The sequence below is a fragment of the Vombatus ursinus genome, unplaced genomic scaffold (assembly GCF_900497805.2).
Source record: "Vombatus ursinus unplaced genomic scaffold, bare-nosed wombat genome assembly UNPS02014830.1, whole genome shotgun sequence".
Taxonomy (NCBI): Eukaryota; Metazoa; Chordata; class Mammalia; order Diprotodontia; family Vombatidae; genus Vombatus; species Vombatus ursinus.
In genome coordinates, this window is record NW_020954608.1 from 22,654,324 (window position 1) to 22,674,541 (window position 20,218).

The 20,218-nt window shown below is 34.6% G+C and overlaps 1 protein-coding gene across 3 annotated transcripts in view; it reads right to left on the reverse strand.

Moving 5' to 3' along the window:
- Positions 1-20,218, reverse strand: part of SEMA3A (semaphorin 3A) — a 596,670-nt gene that overhangs the window by 26,480 nt on the left and 549,972 nt on the right. For all 3 annotated transcript variants that reach the window (XM_027838692.1, XM_027838693.1, XM_027838691.1), the window contains 2 exons: positions 15,097-15,138; positions 7,598-7,755 (listed from right to left, as the gene is read on the reverse strand). In XM_027838692.1, the coding sequence (XP_027694493.1) occupies positions 7,598-7,755; positions 15,097-15,138 (200 nt within the window). The remainder of the gene's footprint in view (positions 1-7,597; positions 7,756-15,096; positions 15,139-20,218) is intronic.

Below are 20,218 nucleotides of genomic sequence, written 5' to 3' on the forward strand. Positions count from 1 at the left end.
AATCACTTCCAGAGCCCTTGCAATTTGCCTAGCAGCACAGTAGATCCTGTGTGAGGGATACAAAAATTCACCAGGATTTTGCAAAATATTTTGTACTTCTCAGCTAGGAGTCACAGTATAAACACCATCTGTAAATCATGTGAAATTTAGTGATTTTTTTTGTATTTTGTGTCTTATAAGACAAATAATCACGCAAACTGAACATTTTCACATATTTTAGGGCTGAAGAAACTGTCCTAAGTTGATGGAGCATAGCATCTCTGATCTGACAGGAAAATGGACTGATTAATTTAGATCCCTAGCCAAAGCATCAAAACACTTTGGTTCTCAAAGAGATATCTTTGATGTGGAGTGTTCTGGATTTCCTCACTCCCTTACATTTTTGACCAGAGTGAATTTGCTACTAACCAAATAAAAGGAGGAAAGAGTGATCTGTGTGTAGGTGTGTACATAAACCTAGTGGTTGAGGGGAAGTTGTGTGGAGTGACAGATGACTTTGTGTAATGGACTGAAAAAAGGCTAGGACACTCTGGCCTAAGTTTTCTCCACTTCCTGATTTAATGGTTACTTTCCCACTCTAAAACTTCCCTCTGTAATTGAAAAGAAGTCACATGAAGACCATTTCAAGCTGCTAACATAGATTCTGTTACTGCATTCATAAATTCCGAAGACAAACATATTTATAGAATTCTATTTGTAGAATTAGTGAGGATATCAAACAAATGTCACACATTTCAAAATTAAGCCAACATGGGAACTTGTGAAACACGAGCCACAAAGCATCTGAGGAGACTCTCAACTGTCATTTAGGTGCTTTAAAAATGCAATTAATGAGGAGAAAATACAAGCTAAAGCTTCTAAAAAAAAATCCCTTTTTAAAAACATAGTACTAGACAGGTGATATGGATTAAGAAGAATGTGTCTACAATGAAAGGGAAATGTGTTAATGATAATTCCTTACACTTTTACATTCTAAGGGAGTCAGTAAACGTATTTCAATTACATCATAATATTCAATGTTCAATTTATGATAGGTATATTAAGGGCCATATTTTAAAAAGTTCTTCCCCCAACTCCTTCCAACTAAATTATGGCATGGTGTATGAACTTTCAAAGAATGGAAGGTCTATTCAACTTCATTTCAAAGCTGAATTCTATTGCTCTTGAATCTTTTTTTTAAGCCCCCTGTAGCAAAAAGCACTTTTCATTGTTTTGTCACCTTTTCAGTCATGTCTGACTCTTTGTGACCCCATTTGGGGTTTTCTTGGCAAAGATACTACAGTGGTTTTGCTATTTTCTTCTCCAGCTAATTTTTATAGTGGAGGCAACTGAGGCAAATAGGTGAAGTGACTTGTCACATAGCTAGTAAGTGTCTGAGGTCACATTTGAACTCATGAAGGTGAGTCTTCCTAAGTCCAGGCCTGACATTCTATCCACTGTACCATCTAGCTGCCCCACAAAAAGTACTTGGGAAGCATGAAATTTTAATTTTTAATAACTATTATTTTTATCCTCATAATCACTGTCATATTGTAATGTATTAAATTATCTATGGTATTTTTGATCAGTGATACATTCATCTCATTACTGAGGTTCAAATTTTTAACTTAATCTGCCAACATCAGTAGTGGGTAAACAATAGTTTACATACAAAGAAGGAAAAGTGGGAAGGACTAAGGGGATTGTGTATGCCTGACATAAGACATTATTTGTCATCAGACACTTATAATTTATAATTTTTTTAATATTATAGTAACATGACAAAAGCCCATCAATTTTCATTTTGATTTTTAAGTTGAAGATCAGGACCTTTATGAATGGATTCCAGAAGACCATTAATATGAGAACCTACAGCTCTTTTTAATCAAGAACCAACTAGTTCATGAGGTAGTAATATAGAAATCTGTTCCACCTATTTTTTCCCAACTTCTTCCAAAACATTTTATCAGTGAAAGTTTTCTAAATAAATAGTTTTTACAAAGTCATATTCTTAAATGGAGGACATTGGGTGAAATAGAACTAGCTTTGGGGCTGTAATCAGGAAAGACTTGGATTTCAATCCCATTTCTGATACATTAGCTGTGTGACTACAAGCAAACCACCTATCCTTTGAGTTCCATTTTCTTCATCTGTAAAATGGGGCTATTGTTACCTTTAATATCTACCTTATCAGTTTACTGTGAGAAAAAAAGTATATTACTATATATATTTTTGCTATGTGTGCCCTATGACAAGTTTATATGTTATATATTATGTAATACATATTGCCATATATGTATATATACATATATATATACATATACACACTCACATATGTATTATTCCTACCAAGCTTTTTATACCCTTCCTATTGAAGAAATACTTGAATTCCTTGAAAGTGGTTTAAGAATATATTTAATGAACGATAACAGAATCATTCATTAGGTATTTATTAAGCACCTGTTACAAGATAGCACCTATTACATGCTAAGCACCGGTAAGACAAGTACAAATTATAGAACAATTGAAACTTTCAAGTAGCTTAGATTCACATTGAAGACACCTGAGGCATTCTTTTTCAGCTGATACATTATCTGAATGCATGTGTAGTTTAATTTTGATAGCTTACGCTAGATTTATGCTACATGGCTTATGTGTTTTCTCAATTATCATTGACAAAATGAAGCCTTTAGGATTAGTCAGTGTCAGATATCAGCAAAAATTATGGACTGTTATTTGGAGCCACAGGTGGGTGCATAAAAACTTTGACAATGAGATATCTTCCTATCAGAGTATCCAGATATTTCTAATGATAAGAGACTTTAATCATCATTTAGGCCATTCAAGGTGAGGTCCAGAGAGCCAAAGTGATTTTCTTAGGTCATACAACAAGTAAATAACACAGCCAAGCTTTGAATTAGGTATATATGTTTTCCTTCCCTAACCAAAATATAAGCTCCATGCAGGCAAATGCCCTTTGTGCCCCCTATGATTTTCCCATAATATCTAACACAATATTAGCACCTAATGCAATTTACTTTACATAGTAAGTAAATACTTGGGCAGCTAGGTAGCCTAGTGGATAGAGTGCTGGACCTGTAGTGAGGAAGACTTATCTTCATCAGTTCAAATCTGACTTTAGAAACTCACTAGCTGTGGGACCTTGGCAAATCTCTTAACCCTGTTTGCCTCAATTTCCTTATCTATAAAATAAGCTAGTGAAGGAGATAGCAAAACACTCTACTATCTTAGCCAAGAAAACCCCAAATGAAACCACAAAAAGTTGGACATGACTGAAAAATGACTGACAAAGTAAATAACTAGGGTTATCTTTGTGCTGTAAGTAGTATTTTACAATTTGTAAACATCTCAATATTCAATAGTAGTTTACAGTTAGAGGCACAATTTTATAGTACATAGAGGTTAGGCTTTGCAGTCAGGAAGATATGGGTTCATTTCCCACCTCTGACATGCTGGCTGTGTGACCCTGGGTAAGCCACTGAATTTCTTTGTGCTCAGTTCAACTCTCTAAGGCTCTAGTTGAAAGGAATGTGGTGACCTGTACTTTGGGAGGAAGTTTCTTCATCCTGGAGTTCCCTATACCAATAATACCAGAAGATTAGTCCAATTACCCATGAATATTGAAATTTAATGTGTTTTTCTTATGTTTATCATCTTAACTCCCATGTTGCACCTCTTGAATTTTGAGCTATTAGCATAATAAATAAGATTTTATGTAATGATAATTTTTGTTAGATGATTCAGATCTTTCAGCAAGTTGCTTTTAGATGCAGATTCCAGTTGAGCTTGTTGTTAAGATATACTAGTTAGTGCAGCTGCTTTTGATTAGTAGAGAAGGTATATTCTTTCACAGTTAAGCATCATTAATTGTGAGCTCCTTTAGGGCAGGGGCTCTCAATTTTTTTTTCCTGGTGTTATGGATTCCTTTGGCAGTCTGCTAAAGCTATCATATGGATATCTTATAATATTTTTAAATGCATAAAATAAAATTCATAGAATTATAAAGGGTATCAATTATCAATTTCCTTTTAAGTTCACAGATCCTAAATTAAGAACTCTTGACTTAAAGGCCTCCAGAATGTTGAGTTGATTCTCTAAGAAGAAGGCTTTGAATATGGACAAAGTGTCATGAGTTAAGAAGTCATGGATGTGTTATAAACTGTACCAGTGGAAGAAATAACCACATTGATGAAATCACAGATCTATTTAGACATACAAGTAAGTAATCTAAATGTTTCTAGTCTTAGGGTGTAGAACATGTCCATATGTGTAGGCAATATTGTAATATCTTCCTTCCCCTATGCCCTGACTTGTTCCATGGCCCCTACTCATTGGGGTGTAATCCTGGAGCCATATACATAGGAGAAAACTAGAAGATGGTAGAAAAAAGTGAGTCTGAGATGCAACAGATGGAGAATGTCACATCTGAGAAAAGAAATTCAAGGATGAGAAGCATTCCTTTGTTACCTGGCTTTTTTCTTTAAGTACAGTATGCTGTTCCACTACCGAGGAATAAGGAGAAGGAGCAATCAGGGTCAGTGCAGAGGTCTCAGGCACAGAACAATGAGTAAGGAAAAGAGGCCTCATTGTCTTTAAGGTCACCCATACCTTTAGTGTGTGTCCCCGGTTCCTAGTTCCTTTAATTGACATTGACCCATTAGGAGGCCTCAAATATAATAGTATTAGAGATCTTGATAGTTCCTAGTATGAACCTCTGAGAGGGAGGCCTAAATCTAAGTACCTCAACCATATTCCTGGTTGTCCTGAGTTTGGTGCATGTCTAACAGACTAAGGGCCTTATGATTTTAGGAGAAGTCATAGACATGCACCCTGAGGGGTAATTTTTGTTTGCAGCTGATTTGTTAAAATTCAGCACAAAGGGAAGAGGGTGGATTTTTCTGGTAAGTAGAGAGTAAGTCAAGACAATAATTATATAAATTCAAACAGACCACATCACCTAGTTAGTGTCTCTGCTAAGGAGACAGACATTGTGACCCACAAAAGAGGTAGATCTAGGAGACAAAGGTCCCCAGCTCTTTGATAACCATAGAAAGTTAGTCATTTTTCTGAAGTATTAGGTAAAACATGTAACTGGTAGAGTCACTCTGGAATTACAAATGCCTAGTCCTTATTGCATAAAGATCAGGCAAGTGGCTAACAGTGTTCCTTAGTGGATAAATGATTATTATGTAGTTAATAATATAATGATAGCAACACTGATGTCCATAGCAGCTTTTGTATCTAGCTGGGATTTCCTTTTCTTAACAGTCTTTCAGGAGTTCAAGTTAGAGACAGAAATACCCTGCAGGCACGCATACTTTGAGAATGGTTAAAGACAAAGATTCCTAGTATCCTAAAGTGATTTAAATTATTTCATCCTGACTTTCAGTAGAGGAAATAGAGCTGGAAGGTGATTAGGGTTCTTTATCAGTCCCACAGCAAACTAGAAGCATTTCCTTAGATGGGAGAAGCCTATCTCCCTGTAAGAGGAGGAAAGGACATCATACCAGAAGGTGGAGTTTGTTTTGAGGACTTACAAAATTAAAGTACAACTAAAGGGATTTTTTTTCCCCTCCAGTGCGCAATTACTACTGAGAAAAGAAAAAAAAAAGGGAGAGGGACAAAGAAAGATTGAGTACTTGGTCTCAACGCTATCAGTAGAATTGTGAATTGTAAAGTATAGGTTTACAAATAGGAGTGGTAATGTTAGCATACTGGGTGGTACAACATCAAGATATCTTTAGGGCTGGGAAACTGGGGATAGGACCTAAGAAAACAGAAAGCCTTACCAACTATTTCCAGGCCTTTCATGGCATGGAATGCTCTAACATAAAGATTATACAGAGGAAAGCATAATAACAAATAGCTATTCAGTGATAATAATTTATCATCTAATGATACATTTATAAGTCTTATTTTGATTTGTGATATACCATGTTCCAAACAGGATCATAGCATTTTAGAATTAGAGCTCTAAAGGAACTTGGAGGTCATCTAGTACAACTCCCTTACTTCACTGATGAGGAAACTGATCAAGGTAGTCAGTAGCAGAGGTAGAAAGTGAAACCTTGACTCCTTCCATTTTATCACATGGTCTCCCTAGGTAACTTGCTAATTGTATCTTAACAACTAAATTACAAAGCCTGAAGATAGAATAACAATTTACTGTGTGTATGTATATGTGTTATATGTGTATGTATATCATACATATATGTGTCTATACGTTCAGTCGTTTTTCAGTTATCTCCCAACTCTTTGTGACCCCATTTGAGGTTTGCTTGGCAAAGATACTGGAATTATTTGCCATTTTCTTTTAGAGATGAGGAACTGAGGCACACAAGGATAAATGATTTGCCTAGGGTCACACAGCTAATAAGTGTCTGAGGCCAGATATGAACTCAGGAAGATGAGTCTTACTAACTCCAGGCCCCTCTTCCACTCAATCCACTTTTCCACTTAGCTGCTATACACACACACACGTATGTATAACATATAATGATTTAATTATTATATATTATATAATTATGTATAATACAAATTTTGTATATGACATATTGTATGACGCAGCTTTGAAAGTACAAACTCAAAACTGGCTAGGAATTTGGATGGAGTAGGCCTTGTAGTGCAGACAGAATTTCAAGAGGGGAAGGCCCTAGTCTGAACAGAAGATAGGATTATACACCACTTGGGAATTAAGGAATACTATTGACCTAAGTATCCTCTGGGAAACAGAAAGCTAAACTAAAAAGGCTTCTTTCTTCCTTCCCTCCCTCTCTCCCTTCCTCCCTTCCCTCCCTCCCTCCCTTCCTCCCTCCACCTTCCTCATAAATGATTTGCCTTAGCGAATTGGTCTCCAGCATTTCTATGAACCAGCAGGAGGTGGCTGTTAGGCTTATTCAGATGAATCCTCCCCCTCTTAAGAGCTTTGTGGTAGGAAAAGAGACCAGGGAAGTTCTATGCTCAACAGTACCAGGAATATGAAAATATAGGCTGGCTTTAATATTCAACAACTGCATCCTTCCTATCTGTGGATAAATCATTTGTACCACTTGATACCTGGAATCAGTAAAGTAGGCCCATGTCTCTCCTAATACAATGGACCATTTAGTTTCCTTATTTTAATGGACCAAATCACATTACTATGACCTTGCATATACTTGGCATTATCATAATAAATAAAAATTGATGATTTTCCATACTCATGTCTAAGTGTCTCAAAATAAGTTAATTCCATTGTATTCTGAGGAAAATCCCAAGAAGACTTCTAGTTTCCCACTTTGTTATTCAGCAGAAACTTTTGCTTCTTCACATAGAGCACCCTTGTTTTTCCACAGTGCCTTTTGAGAGTATTTTGTAAAATACCGGTCATATAACCCATAAAATAATATACTGTTGTGATTGCTTCTTCTTGGCTGATGCCCAGGAAAAAAGATCATTATGATGTACTACTTGGAATAAAAGCGGATTTAAAAAAAAAAAACTCAAGGCAAAATCATTAGGTCTTCTGATGTTCAACAATGAGTTTTTAAAAATATGGGTGTACACATGTTTATATAATATATACATATACATATATTAATGTGCCTGTCAACCTTACCTTTTTGCAGTAGGAAAATAGCGAGAGCATGAAGAACCATCCCACGCACAGTATGGGTCTCGAGCAAGACAACACTCTGCACAAGCTTTTCCATATATATCACACCGATGTAAAGGTAGCTGGGCAATCCCAGCAGCTGAGCCAACGTATAGTTGTTGCTGTGGAAAGAAGTCATTTTTATAAAGGCTGAGTTTGGCAAATATAATTTAAAAGAAATCTTACTCTGTACATAATCAAACTTTATATTTTGGGTAGGAAAATGAATTCCACTATTAGTAATTCACATAAGTAATTGAACAATAGGATATAGTAGAGTGAATGTTAGACTTGAGTTCAAATTCTACCTCAGACACATTAGTTGTATGACCCTGGGTAAATCACTTGTTGTCATCAGTTTCCTCATCTGTAAAATGAGGATAATAATGGTACCTACCTTACACAGTTATTGTGTTGAGAAGTTGAGATAATATATGAAAAGCACATTACAAACCTAAAAGTACCATGTAGATGCTATTTTTGCTTATAATGATATTGATATTTGGCAGAACCAGGTGTCTTATATTGATATAAACCTAGACATATAAAGATAGTAACATTTAAATGGAGTTGCTTTATAGGTCATCCCTTGTAATAAGGACCAGAAATTTAGAACTACAAGGACAGAAAAGTGAAGTGACTGATGAAAGTTACACTTTTTTTTCTCACATACTGAGAAATGCTGGATTTAAAGCTAGGGCTTCTGATTCAAAACCAGTGCTCTTTCTATTGTAACACACTGTCTCTATATCTTAGGATGCTTATTATTTTTTAAAGTTATACCAAATGAACACATAAATACAAATCAGTCTTAGATTATGGGCTAGTCATGAAGAATTTCTATATCGTTTGCTTTCAGCCCCTGAGAATTTTCCTACTTTATTGACTTCTTATGTGGCCAAAATAGTTGGATTTTGGATGTCTGTTCCTCAGAAGAGCATCAGAGTGTCAGAGACACTAAAGATTAGAAGGAGTTAAGAATTATGAAGAATGTTCACAAAATCAGTTCCTTTTTGTTTGTTTTAACTTTGTCTGAAGGACAAGGAAGGCATAGGTCTACTACCTAAGGGAGAAAGGTGTGATGTTAACAGATAACAACAACAACAACAAAAGAATTACTAAATTCTGTTTTGCTTTTTTATTCTTTATCAAGGCAGATGATCTTCTGACTGAGAAGGGATGACACACGGTTAAGGGAGAATCAAAGCTTAAGGTAAGTAAGCAAAGAGGAGGAAAACCTTTGGGTCTTTTAAATTAATTTATGTCTCCAGGTAAGATGAATTATACTCATATCCTACAGATGAAATTCTTGAACCATACTGTTGCTACTTTTTTTTTTTAAGAAATACTGGAATAGGAGATAGAATTTATTGGAAAATAGGAAATGTTCAAATGCTATCTTAGTTTTTAGAAAAGGATTGTGTAAACCACTGACCAGTTATCTCCATGGCAATCCCTGGCAAAAGTCCCAATATAAACATTTAAATAAATGGCTTCTCAGAATGAAAAAGAGTTAGTGGTAGTTATTAAGAATAAGCATGGTTTCTAATGGAACCTTAAGTGTCAAGAAATAGGAGAGAGGAATGTGACAGAAAGAGAAAGACAGACCACTGAAGACTTCAGAGTTATATCATAGATATGAAGCTTTTCCTGAAGAAGGGAGATCTAAATCAACTCTGGAAGAAGCAGCTTCCAAAAGTGTGTGGGTTCTCAGGTGTCATCAGGCAAGATGTCAAGGTATGGTATCAGAGATAATAGAGAAGAATAGTGGTGGTTCATAACTCCCTAAGTAAGGGTACTGAGGTAGCTATGTCACTGTCTGATATATACACCAGAGGGGTCTGCCATCTTCTGGAACATAACAGACATCTTTCTGAACACTCTCCAATCTGACTTTCACCCACTTCTAGAGGGTCATTTGCAAATATATTAAAACACCAAAAGGAACCGAGACCATATTGCTAAAGAATGTAAAGACCTGGGCAAAGAATTGAAGACCTTGAGGATATAGGTAGCATTATTCTAATTAATACTGATTGAACTTACTGTATTGTGGGGGGAAAATGTAGATTTGGGAATTGAATAATAGCTGGCTAAGAACATGATCTTTGAGAATCGATTTGAATTTCTAGACCATGATTTAAAATTAGGAATGATGAGCTCAAAGACTAGTAAAAATATATTTGCCTGGAATCTTGCAAATCTAATTAACAGGATTTTAAAATGAAAAGGGAGAGGGTAAAGATGATAAGACTTAATATAATAGTATTTTATTTTTCCCCAGTCACATGTTAAGAAAATTTTTAGCATTCATTTTTACAAGATTTTGATTTCCAATTTTTTTCTCCCTCTTTCCCTTCCCTCTCCTCTTCTGAAAATGGTAGGCTGTTTGATATAGTTTATACATATGCTATCATGTAAAAATATTTCCATATTAGTCACAGCAGTGAAAGAAGAAACAGATTAAAAGGGAAAAAAATGAGAGAGAATAAAGTAAAAGAAAAGAATGTGCTTCAATCTGCATTCAGAATTCATCAATTCTTTATCTGGGTATGGATAATATTTTCATTCTTGAATCCTTTGTACTTGTAAGACTTAGTCTAGCTGAGAAAGGTTAAATGACTTGTCCAGGGTAACATAACTAGTAGGTATCTGAATACCTGATTACTGAATAGGCATGATTTGGACTCAGGTCTCTCTGACTCCAGGTCCAACATTTTCTAGCCACTGTAATACCTTGCCACCTAAATGGCAGATTCAGATTAAAACCCAGGTTCCTGAATCCAAATACAGCACTTATATTTTCATAGAGGAAATTCAGAAGCCACTGTAGGAAGAATAGGACAGACTTGAATGAATAAGAGTTATGTTATGGACCTAAAAATTTTTGAAAACTCTTGGCCAAGATGGTCAATTCAGTTTTTGAAAATATTTAATTTATATAATAGAGTACCCAAAAATTAAAAAAAATACCTCCTCTCTGATGGTATTTAAGAATTGACATGCCATTTCAAGAGGGGACTTTTATACTTCTAATCAGTTCTAGAGCTTTTAAAGAGCAAACGATATTTGAAAGGTCCATGGAAGGAAGGGAAGATTGAAAGGATAACTTGATGTCTGCCAGAAGGTGAGGAAAATCCAAAGTCAGAAAAATAGCAGAGACAGTCCAAATAAATTGCAGTATACCAAATGCTTTCAACCATAAGGTATTTCATTGAGATAATGTTGATGATCATTAATTTTCCTTCTTCAACTGGTAAAAACTTTTCTGACTACTTGATGATATCAAAATATTTTTTCAATGTAAAGTATTTCTATAATAGGCAGTATATTGTAAAGAAATTACATATGAAGGTAGCAAATTAAATGCTGAATATAAGGCAAGCAATTCTATTAAAAATCATTAGGTGAGGAATTATGCCAGCCTGGCTTCCATCCTGGAAATCCCCATATTTCCTTGCCAACAACTAACAAATGTTAGGTCATAAGAACAGGTGAAAACATGCTTATGAGGGGTAAGATGACAGTATCAGGTCAATACTATTTCCACTATGAGTTTCACTTACACATTTTATCTCTAGATGTCTTAGAGATTATTTGTCAATCTATTTTCATATATCCTCATGGGAAGAGGAAGTTCATTTTAGCAAAATATGGTCTTAATAGCTTGAGGGATAAAAGGATGATTGACAATTAAAACAAAACAAATTGAGAGGTAAGATTAAAAACAGACCTAGAAGAAAGATCCTCAAATTGCAATAATACAAAAGGTATCAGTTTAACCAGTGATTATTTTCCCAGTTTCACTCCTATCCATATTATCTCATTATTTCACTGAATGATGGACTTGGCAGCTACTACATTGCTTAAACCTGGGGTTAACTACTGCTGCTACTACTCTCATTTTATCATATGGTTTTAGAATTGGAAGGAGCCTTACATATCATTTAGTCCAACAATCTTATTTATTATGAGAAATTTGAGACCCAAATTAAGTGATTTTTCCCAAATCATATTTTTAGTATCAAATTAGTTTTACATTGGGTTACTAAAGCATCCTCAAAGCATGGTTAATCTAGGTAACAGTGGCCTACTTTTGTAATGGCAGTTCTTTGAGGATTGTGGAAGGATCCTCTACCTAATAAAACAAATTTTTGAAGACATATTTCCAAGTCCAAACAATGCCTTCAATTGTTTAGCAGCAAAACACTGTTCTTAATTTATATTAATGAACTGCATGCAGTTGATGTGAAATAACTGGCAACACTTTGGAAACAAAAATATAATTCATGAAAAGTAAAAACAAAATTTGTTTGTGAAAACTACAGCATTTAGCCATCATCTATTTTACTTAAATGTGCTGCCAAAACATTCATTAAATTGGAAATGAGAAACTAAGACTCACATAGCATAATAAACACTATTAATAAGCATGGGGCTTTATATACAATTGGGAGAGAATAATTTTTGCTCGGAACTTCCAAAATGTAAGCAAATTTAAAACTATAAAATTGTTTTCCAGAGCTCCAAGCAAACTACAGCTTTCTCATGTAGATAAAATGATTTTTGAAGACAAGATCGGTGCCTTATTAAGTGTCTCAGAAAATAATGCCCTTCTACAAATAGACATTCGGGCATAATTATATAATTTCAGATGGAACATAAGTGATATGATATTTCCTTTAAATCTCCACTTAAGTCCTACTCCAATGTGTCATGGCTCATAGTTGACTCTGTATTTGCAAAGGCTACATCAATGGAAAGCAAGCTCTGACAGGTTCTACTAACTCTGAGTAGAGGCCTGGCAATATTTCAAATTCTGTCCAAAGAGCAACATAACTAAAATTAGCCTATTCACCAGAAGTTGGTCACAGGATGAATGAATATATGTTTTTCAGTCAAAGAAATGCTTGAAATTTTCTACAAAAGAGTAAAATGGGTTGTAAATTGTATCTACTGGGGAGAGAATACCCACACTAAAGAATTTAGAGATCTGTAACATCGAAGCCATTTCTCTCAGAAGATATTTTTTGCAAAGATATTTTCTCCATCCCTTTTGTATTTTTGGAAAACTACAGATACCAAAGCAGGAATATTCATCCTCTCCCAATGAGTTTCCACAAATATTTCAAATTCAAGATCAATCTCTTTCTTGTGTACCTTTCAAATTTTAGTTGTAGACATTTTATGACTACCAATAAATTTTAATAATCTTAAAATTTAACTTAAATGATTGAAGTAAATGTGTATAATTTATAGTTTTATATTTTAACCCATATTTTTCTTCATTTAAACTTTTAAACCAAGTAGAGGATCAAGGAAAAGAAGTTCTTTTTAAATAAAAATATTATGAGACATATAAAATTTGCAGGTGGTTGTTAAAAGTGTTGGCCTTGGAGGCAGGAAAACCTGAGTTTAAATCCCATCTCAGATATATATTTACTAGTCATGTGATCTTAGGGAAATTATTTAACTTCTCTCACCCTCAGTTTGCTCATCTGTAAAATGAGGATAGAAATAACACCTATTTCACAAGGTTGTTGTGAGGATTTAAAGACATAACATGGACAGAACTTTTAGTACACATTATTAATAAATAAATTTGCATGATGTTTAGTTCTGACCTTACACACCATATGCTAAATCTAATTTTTTTTTGTATTTTTCAAGTTGTTTTTCACTCATGCCTGACTTTTTGTGACCCCATTTGGAGTTTTCTTAGCAAAGATGCTGGAGTGGCTGGCTATTTCTTTCTCCAGCTCATTTGACAGGTGAGGAAACTGAAGCAAATAGAGTTAAATGACTTGCCCAGGATCACGTAGATAGTAAATGACTGAGGCTTAATTTGAACTCAAGAAGATGAGTCTTCTTGACTCCAGACCCAGCACTCTATCCATTGCACCACCTAGGTGTCCTCTTTTCTTGTTATGGAAACAGGAATCACAGAACCTGGGTTGAAATCCTCACTCTGACACATAAAATTTGTATTACTTTAGGTAAATCCTTCAACTTCACACAGTCTCAGTTTCCATATCTATGAGATTAGGGAACTTATCTAGATGACTTTGTTTTTTTTTTAATGGCATGCTTCATATAAAAATCTAAAATGTTCCATTTTGAAATTATTTTAAAAAATCTATGAAAGGGTGATATCTGGAAAACAAAATTAAGGGGTGAGAGAGGATTATACTAGGAAAAGGAGAAAGGGAGAGGTAGAATGGGGTAAATTATCTCACATGAAACAAACAGACAAGAAAAGGCTTTTACAGTGGAGGGGAAATGGGGAAGGTGAAAGGGAATGAGCGAATCTTATTCTCATCAGATTTGGCTTAAGGAGGGAATAACATACATACTCAGTTGGGTATGGAAATCTATCTTACCCTATAGAAAAATAGGAGGGGAAGGGGACGAGAGCAGAGAGATGATAGAGGGGAGGACAGATTGGGGGAGAGGGTAATCAGAAGCAAACACTTCTGAGAAGGGACAGGGTCAAAAGAGAGAGAATAAATGGGGCACGGGATAGCATGAAGGGAAATATACTTAGTTTTTCACAAGTTGAATACTAGGGAAGTGTTTTGCATGACTACACACATATAACCTGTCTAACGTTGCTTGCCTTTTTCAATGAGGGTGGGTGGGGAGGGAGGAAGGGAGAAAGTTTGGAACCCAAGGTTTTAAAAACACATGTTAAAAAAATTGTTTTCACATGCAACTGGGAAATAAGAAATACAGGAAATGGGATATAGAAATCTCTCCTGCCCTACAGGAAAATAGAAGGAGGGGGGGATAAGAGAAGGGGGGAGAGATAGAAGGGAGGGCAGGGTAAGGGGTATATAGAATGTATGCCATCTTGGGGTAGGGGGAGAGATGAGATGGGGAGAAAATTTGGAACTGAAAATCTTGTGGAAGTGAATGTTGAAAACTAAAAATAAATAAATAAATAAAAGAAATGATGAGATGGGTGGACTTGAGAAAAATGTGAAAAGACTTATATGAACTGATGCAAAGTGAAATGAGCAGAATGAGTAGAACATTATACACAGTAACAACCACATTGTGTGATGACTGACTTTGATAGACTTAGCTGTTCTCAGCAATGCAAGGATCTAAGACAACTCTAAAAGACTCATGATGGAAAATGTTCACATTCAGAGAAAGAACTTAGGAGTCTGAATGCAGATGGAACCATACTATTTGCTCTCCTTTTCTTTTGTTGCTTTGTTTTCTTTCTTTTTTCTCATGGTTCTCCCTATTAGTTCTAATTCTTCTTTACATAATGACTAATGTGAAAAGGTTTAATGTGAATGTGTAAGTAGAACCTGTATCAGATTGCATGTTGTCTTGGGGGGGGGAGGAGAAGGAGGGGGAGAAAATTTAAAACTCAAAATTTTGTGGAAGCAAATGTTGAAAACTAAAAATAAATTAATTATTTAAAAAAATCTATTCCAGTAATATGGAAGTACCTGCTTTGTGGAAATCTTCATTGCCAAAATAACAGTTGGTTCCTAAGAGAATAGAGAAAATAAAGTTAAACTTTTTGCAGGAAAAAAAAGAAACAAAACATTACCTTAAAACACACAGAAAATTGTAACAGATACTGAAGCAGATACCTGCAAGTAAACACCAGTATTACCAAAGAACGGTTTATTTTTGAGTTTTATTGATAGCTTTTATTTCAATACCACAATCATTTACTAATATACTATATCTACCATTGAACCTTCCCCTTGTAACAAAGAAAAACAGTTCATGACAATGAATACAAACACTGAGTTGGACAGCATGTGATATTCAGTACCTCCTATTGAGAGTAAAGAGGAATACAACCTTTTTTTTATCTGTAGAAGAAAGAAATACAGAAATGAAAACTAATAACATCACTACATGAAGACCAAATGAATGGTCCAGAGAGGAATACTGCAGGATTTTAATTGAGAGATCACTAAGTTACTATGAATAGATGTTAGCCAAGTCTTCAAAACCTGTTTGCGTCTTTTTGAAATTTCCTTCTAGGCTATTTTTTTTTAACAGTTTCATGTACATACTTTTCTCCCTCCCTTGCCTACTATTCTACTTTGTCATCTTTTTTACTTATGTGTCTTAAAAAATCTACATTTTTGAAATTGGTTGTATGACCAGTTTTCCAAAATTTTGTATTCTGTTATTAGAAAGAAACTTAAAACTCATGCTAATAATACTTTAAAATACTATATTCTTTTTTCACCAATCACTGAGCTAGATCTTATCTCCCAATCTTTAATCTCAGGAGCTGTGAAATAGACAAATATATTCCTTCAACAATCATTCAGATGGGAGTTGACTGGTTTGTAAATTTAAGAGTATTTACCTTAGTCATTTTGTAAAAAATATGACTTGTTTAAAAAATCAAGAACATTTTGTTAATTGATTCTGCAGGCACCTAGATTTTAATCAAATTATTTAGCAATTTCTTAAAGTTGCTCTATCTTTATGAAATCATAATCTAGATGTCATTTTCTGAGTTAGCCACAATTAATTTAGATAACACATAATGAAAGATTTGGCTTGACTCTAGCCTGGTCCCATTCACTGTATAGTAGCAAGTTTGACACCAATTTTGAATCTGATGGCATTAGTAGTTTTTTTTTTTTGGCTAGGCAATGGGGTTAAGTGACTTGCCCAGGGTCACACAGCTAGTAAATGTTATGTGTCTGAGGCCGGATTTGAACTCAGGTCCTCTTGAATCCAGGGCTGGTGCTTTATCCACTGCACCACCTAGTTGCCCCCAAATGAATGATCCACCTATCAATCAGTCTCTTTTCCTTTTTGTATGGATGTCTTTTTTTTTTTATTTTTAGGCAATTGGGGTTAAGTGACTTGCCCAGGGTCACACAGCTAGTAAGTGTGAAGTGTTTGGTCTGAGGCTGGATTTGAACTCAGGTCCTCCTTATTTCAGGGCTGGTGCTCTATCCACTATGCCACCTAGCTGCCCCATTAGTAGATCTTAAAGCAACAAATGAAAAGTTGTTTTTCATGTTGAAAAGATAAAATTGAATCCTTTATTTAAACTGCTTTGTATCATTAGTGTCTGAATCAACTAACAACATACCAACCCTAAATGAAGTGTTTATAAGAAGAAAAGTCATCCTTAGCAGCTTCTTCTTCTCAACAGATTTTTTTTCCCTATAATGAGAAGTGGTAATTATTTTTGTCCCATCAATAGCCCTTCCTAACTGAATATGGGCATATCTTTATTTTAGTTTTAAAATTTGTATCAATGGAAGTAACTTAAAATGCAAGTGTAAAAAAATCTAAATATCTCTGCATCAGCTGAAAATGAATAAACAGTACTTTAATTGTAACCCCGAATGATAAACTTATCACACTTTAAACCACAGTATGATATACTATGGCCTTAACATACTAAATTTAGGATTCAACAATGCTTTTAAAGAAAGGGTAGAAATTAATAATGGTTCTAAATAGTTCACTGCCTATAACTCATTGTTGTGGTATTTGAATCAATAATATGTCACGACATTCATTAAAATAAACACTATTTTACTGTAAAATACATGTTGAATCTGACTTCCATCTAAAACTAATGTAGCTTTAGAAACCTTTATTTTAATTATCCATTTTAGGGTGCAAAGTCAAATTCAAGAAAAAAATAAAATAGAAAAACAGTTCCAAGCTTGTATTTATGTGGCTCCAATTCATGGTGTTTATTATTATTATTATTATTATTATTATTATTATTATTATTATTATTCAATATATTTCTAATACTTATTAAACTTTTACACTTGAGCAGCTTTCAACCTGCTGATCTCAGGAGAGTTCACTAAGGCTGAATGGATGCTAAACATGTGGACTCTCTTGTACAAACAAGTTAATAGACTTAGTATTGGAAAGCATCAATTATGTTTTACATTTGAATGAAAATTGAACTCATTCATTTGTTTGCTCAGCCGTTCCTGAGATATTGCATAAATTGGGTTTAAAATGCATGTTATCAATGTTACAGCTTTGCAAACCTTCCAGTTCAGGAAAGCTATAAATAAGACCAATTGTGTTTATTAATGCATTGAAACATGGGCAGTGCAATGTATTTCCATAGCTGGTGTTAACCAAAATTTGGTCCTAACTAGTTAAAGTGAAAATCAAGTTTGCATCTTCATGTCAACCCTCATTTTTTTCCCTTTGATTATTAACCTCATGCATTTTTATTATAATATATTATATTCACATGTAATTTTAAAATACCTTTTAGACCTTTCACAGGGCATTTTTACTTTTATTAAGAACTTTTTAATGAATCTAAAAAATAGTGAGTGAAATATCCTGTGTCAGAAGGAATTCATGGTTGTCAGATTTCCTAGATAACTGAGTTTGCTCACCATCAAGTAGGTAATGTTATTATCTCCAATTATCAGATGAGGAAACAGAGGTTGAGGAAAGGACTGGCCTAGTGTCACACCAACAGTAAGAATCAATGGCAGGTCTAACTGACCCCAGGTCCAATACTTAAGCCATCATGATACCTATTTAGAGTCCAGGCAAGGCCATACCTAGAGTTTTAAGCCAGTGAAGATTTTAGTTATGCTTAGGGCTGAAATTTATCGTGGGCTGTCTGTTTGAAAAGAAGTGGATGACTGCTTACTTATTAGCTCAGGAAAATTATATTCAGAAGCAATAGGTTTTCTTCCTATGTTTTACTTGAGATCTGGATTAAACCTGTAATAAAAATTCTTTGGGGGTAATCTCAGTTGTTGGAATGTTCAGAAATTGACTAGGGACTTTGCAGCATAACTATGAACATAATATTATATGTTGTCAATATTCTTATTTAATCCAGCAAAAATGATTTAATAATAATGACCTTATGGGTATAACATGATTATAAATTAACTGGTTGGCTTTAGATGTATTTTACTAGATCACATCAACCTACTTTTGCAGACAGAATGAGAATATAACTTTCCCATCTCAATGAGAAAGACAGACCAGAGACCACAAAATAGTCTCTCATTTCACTACATCACTGGATATAGAGACTGGTTTAATGTGTTGTAATTTTTTTTAACTACAAAATTAAACAAAGTCTGACAGTGAAATATTCCAATCTGTAGGTTGCAATCTGAGTATAAGCTTTGCCTGTGAGCATAGAATGTTTAAAGTAAATATTTCTCCAAATTCTGCCCAAATATGTTTTGTCTACTTGAGTACCATAGAAATAGCAATGGCAATAATGTTCAGGAGCTATTGCAGAGAAGAGTGTAGGGAAAGGTAATATCCAACTATGAAAGCATAAGCATTTCTTGTTGAATCACTTTACTGGTCATCCGTGAGAAAGTGATTGAGTATTTCTTGTATAGGCGAGGAGGACAGTGAACAACTAAGAAAAGAAATGGTTACTTATTTATATTTACCTGTAGCATCTACTCTGGAGCTGTTCTTCCAGCCCCCGCTATTTAAACTGGCAATCAGAGTTCTCAAAGCCTGAGCTTTGTTTTAACTTCTACCCTCACATTTCTAAGGAAATTCTTAAAAAAAATGTGGTATAGTTTTAAAAGTTACTGCTCACAAGCTCCCTGTGGTGTACTATCTACCTCCTTTCCAATTATTGCTTGATAACAATTAGTCTGCCAGATATTAGATTATTTTAGTTTTTAAGAAGGGGTATTTTACTAAGATGGCATAGTAAGAAGAATTTTGATAGAACATTCACCCCCAAGAAGTGTATAGTAAACTCTCCTGACAATACATGTGAAGTCTAGAGGAAAGTGGGTTCCCCTTCCAAAAGTATTTGTGGCAAAGACATAATTCCTCAGTTCCTACTTGCTGAAAATCCTCTTCTCCCTTTCTGAAGTAATTATAAAGTTCTCCCTACATATCTTATAACTTTCCTCTTGGGCTGCTTGTAGAGTCTTGAAAATGCCTTTCCTCAGTAGGTCTAATTTCTTCTTAGCTCCAGATGCAGCCATTCAGTCAGCTCTTCTGGCAACATTGAAAAGACTAGGACACCAATTGAAGTCCAAAAGTCTTCTAACTCTCCGGATTTCAGAACGATGATAGGATCATAGATGCACACCCAGAGATAATCTAATTCAACAATCTCCTCTTGTTTTACAGATAAGGAGACCAATGCCCAGAGGTATTATTGACTGATTTGCTTGGGTTTCTTGCATGGTAAGTAGAAGAACTCTCTTTCCGTTGAATCACTATATAGTCAGTGGTAGATCTAGGTTTGGGACCCAGGTTTTCTGATTCCTATTTCATTAATTTTTTTCCAGTATATTATTTCATCTCTTCTCTGTATTGGAGTTGTTTTAAAAAATCCACTTTTTCCAAAAATCTACAAACTTAATTCTGTAAGCATTTTCAGGAAATCTATTCATCTTCATTCCTTCTAATTAACATAAAAAGAGAATATCCACTAGGATGGTCTATAATTACACCTCTTACTTTCCATTTTGTTCTCTTTCACTCCATTTCTACAGAAACAGAATACCCAGTAGGAACATAGCCTTGTTCTAGTTTCTGATCTAACACCACCACAGGGTGGTGAAGATGGGAATCAATGACATAAAATAACTATATTTC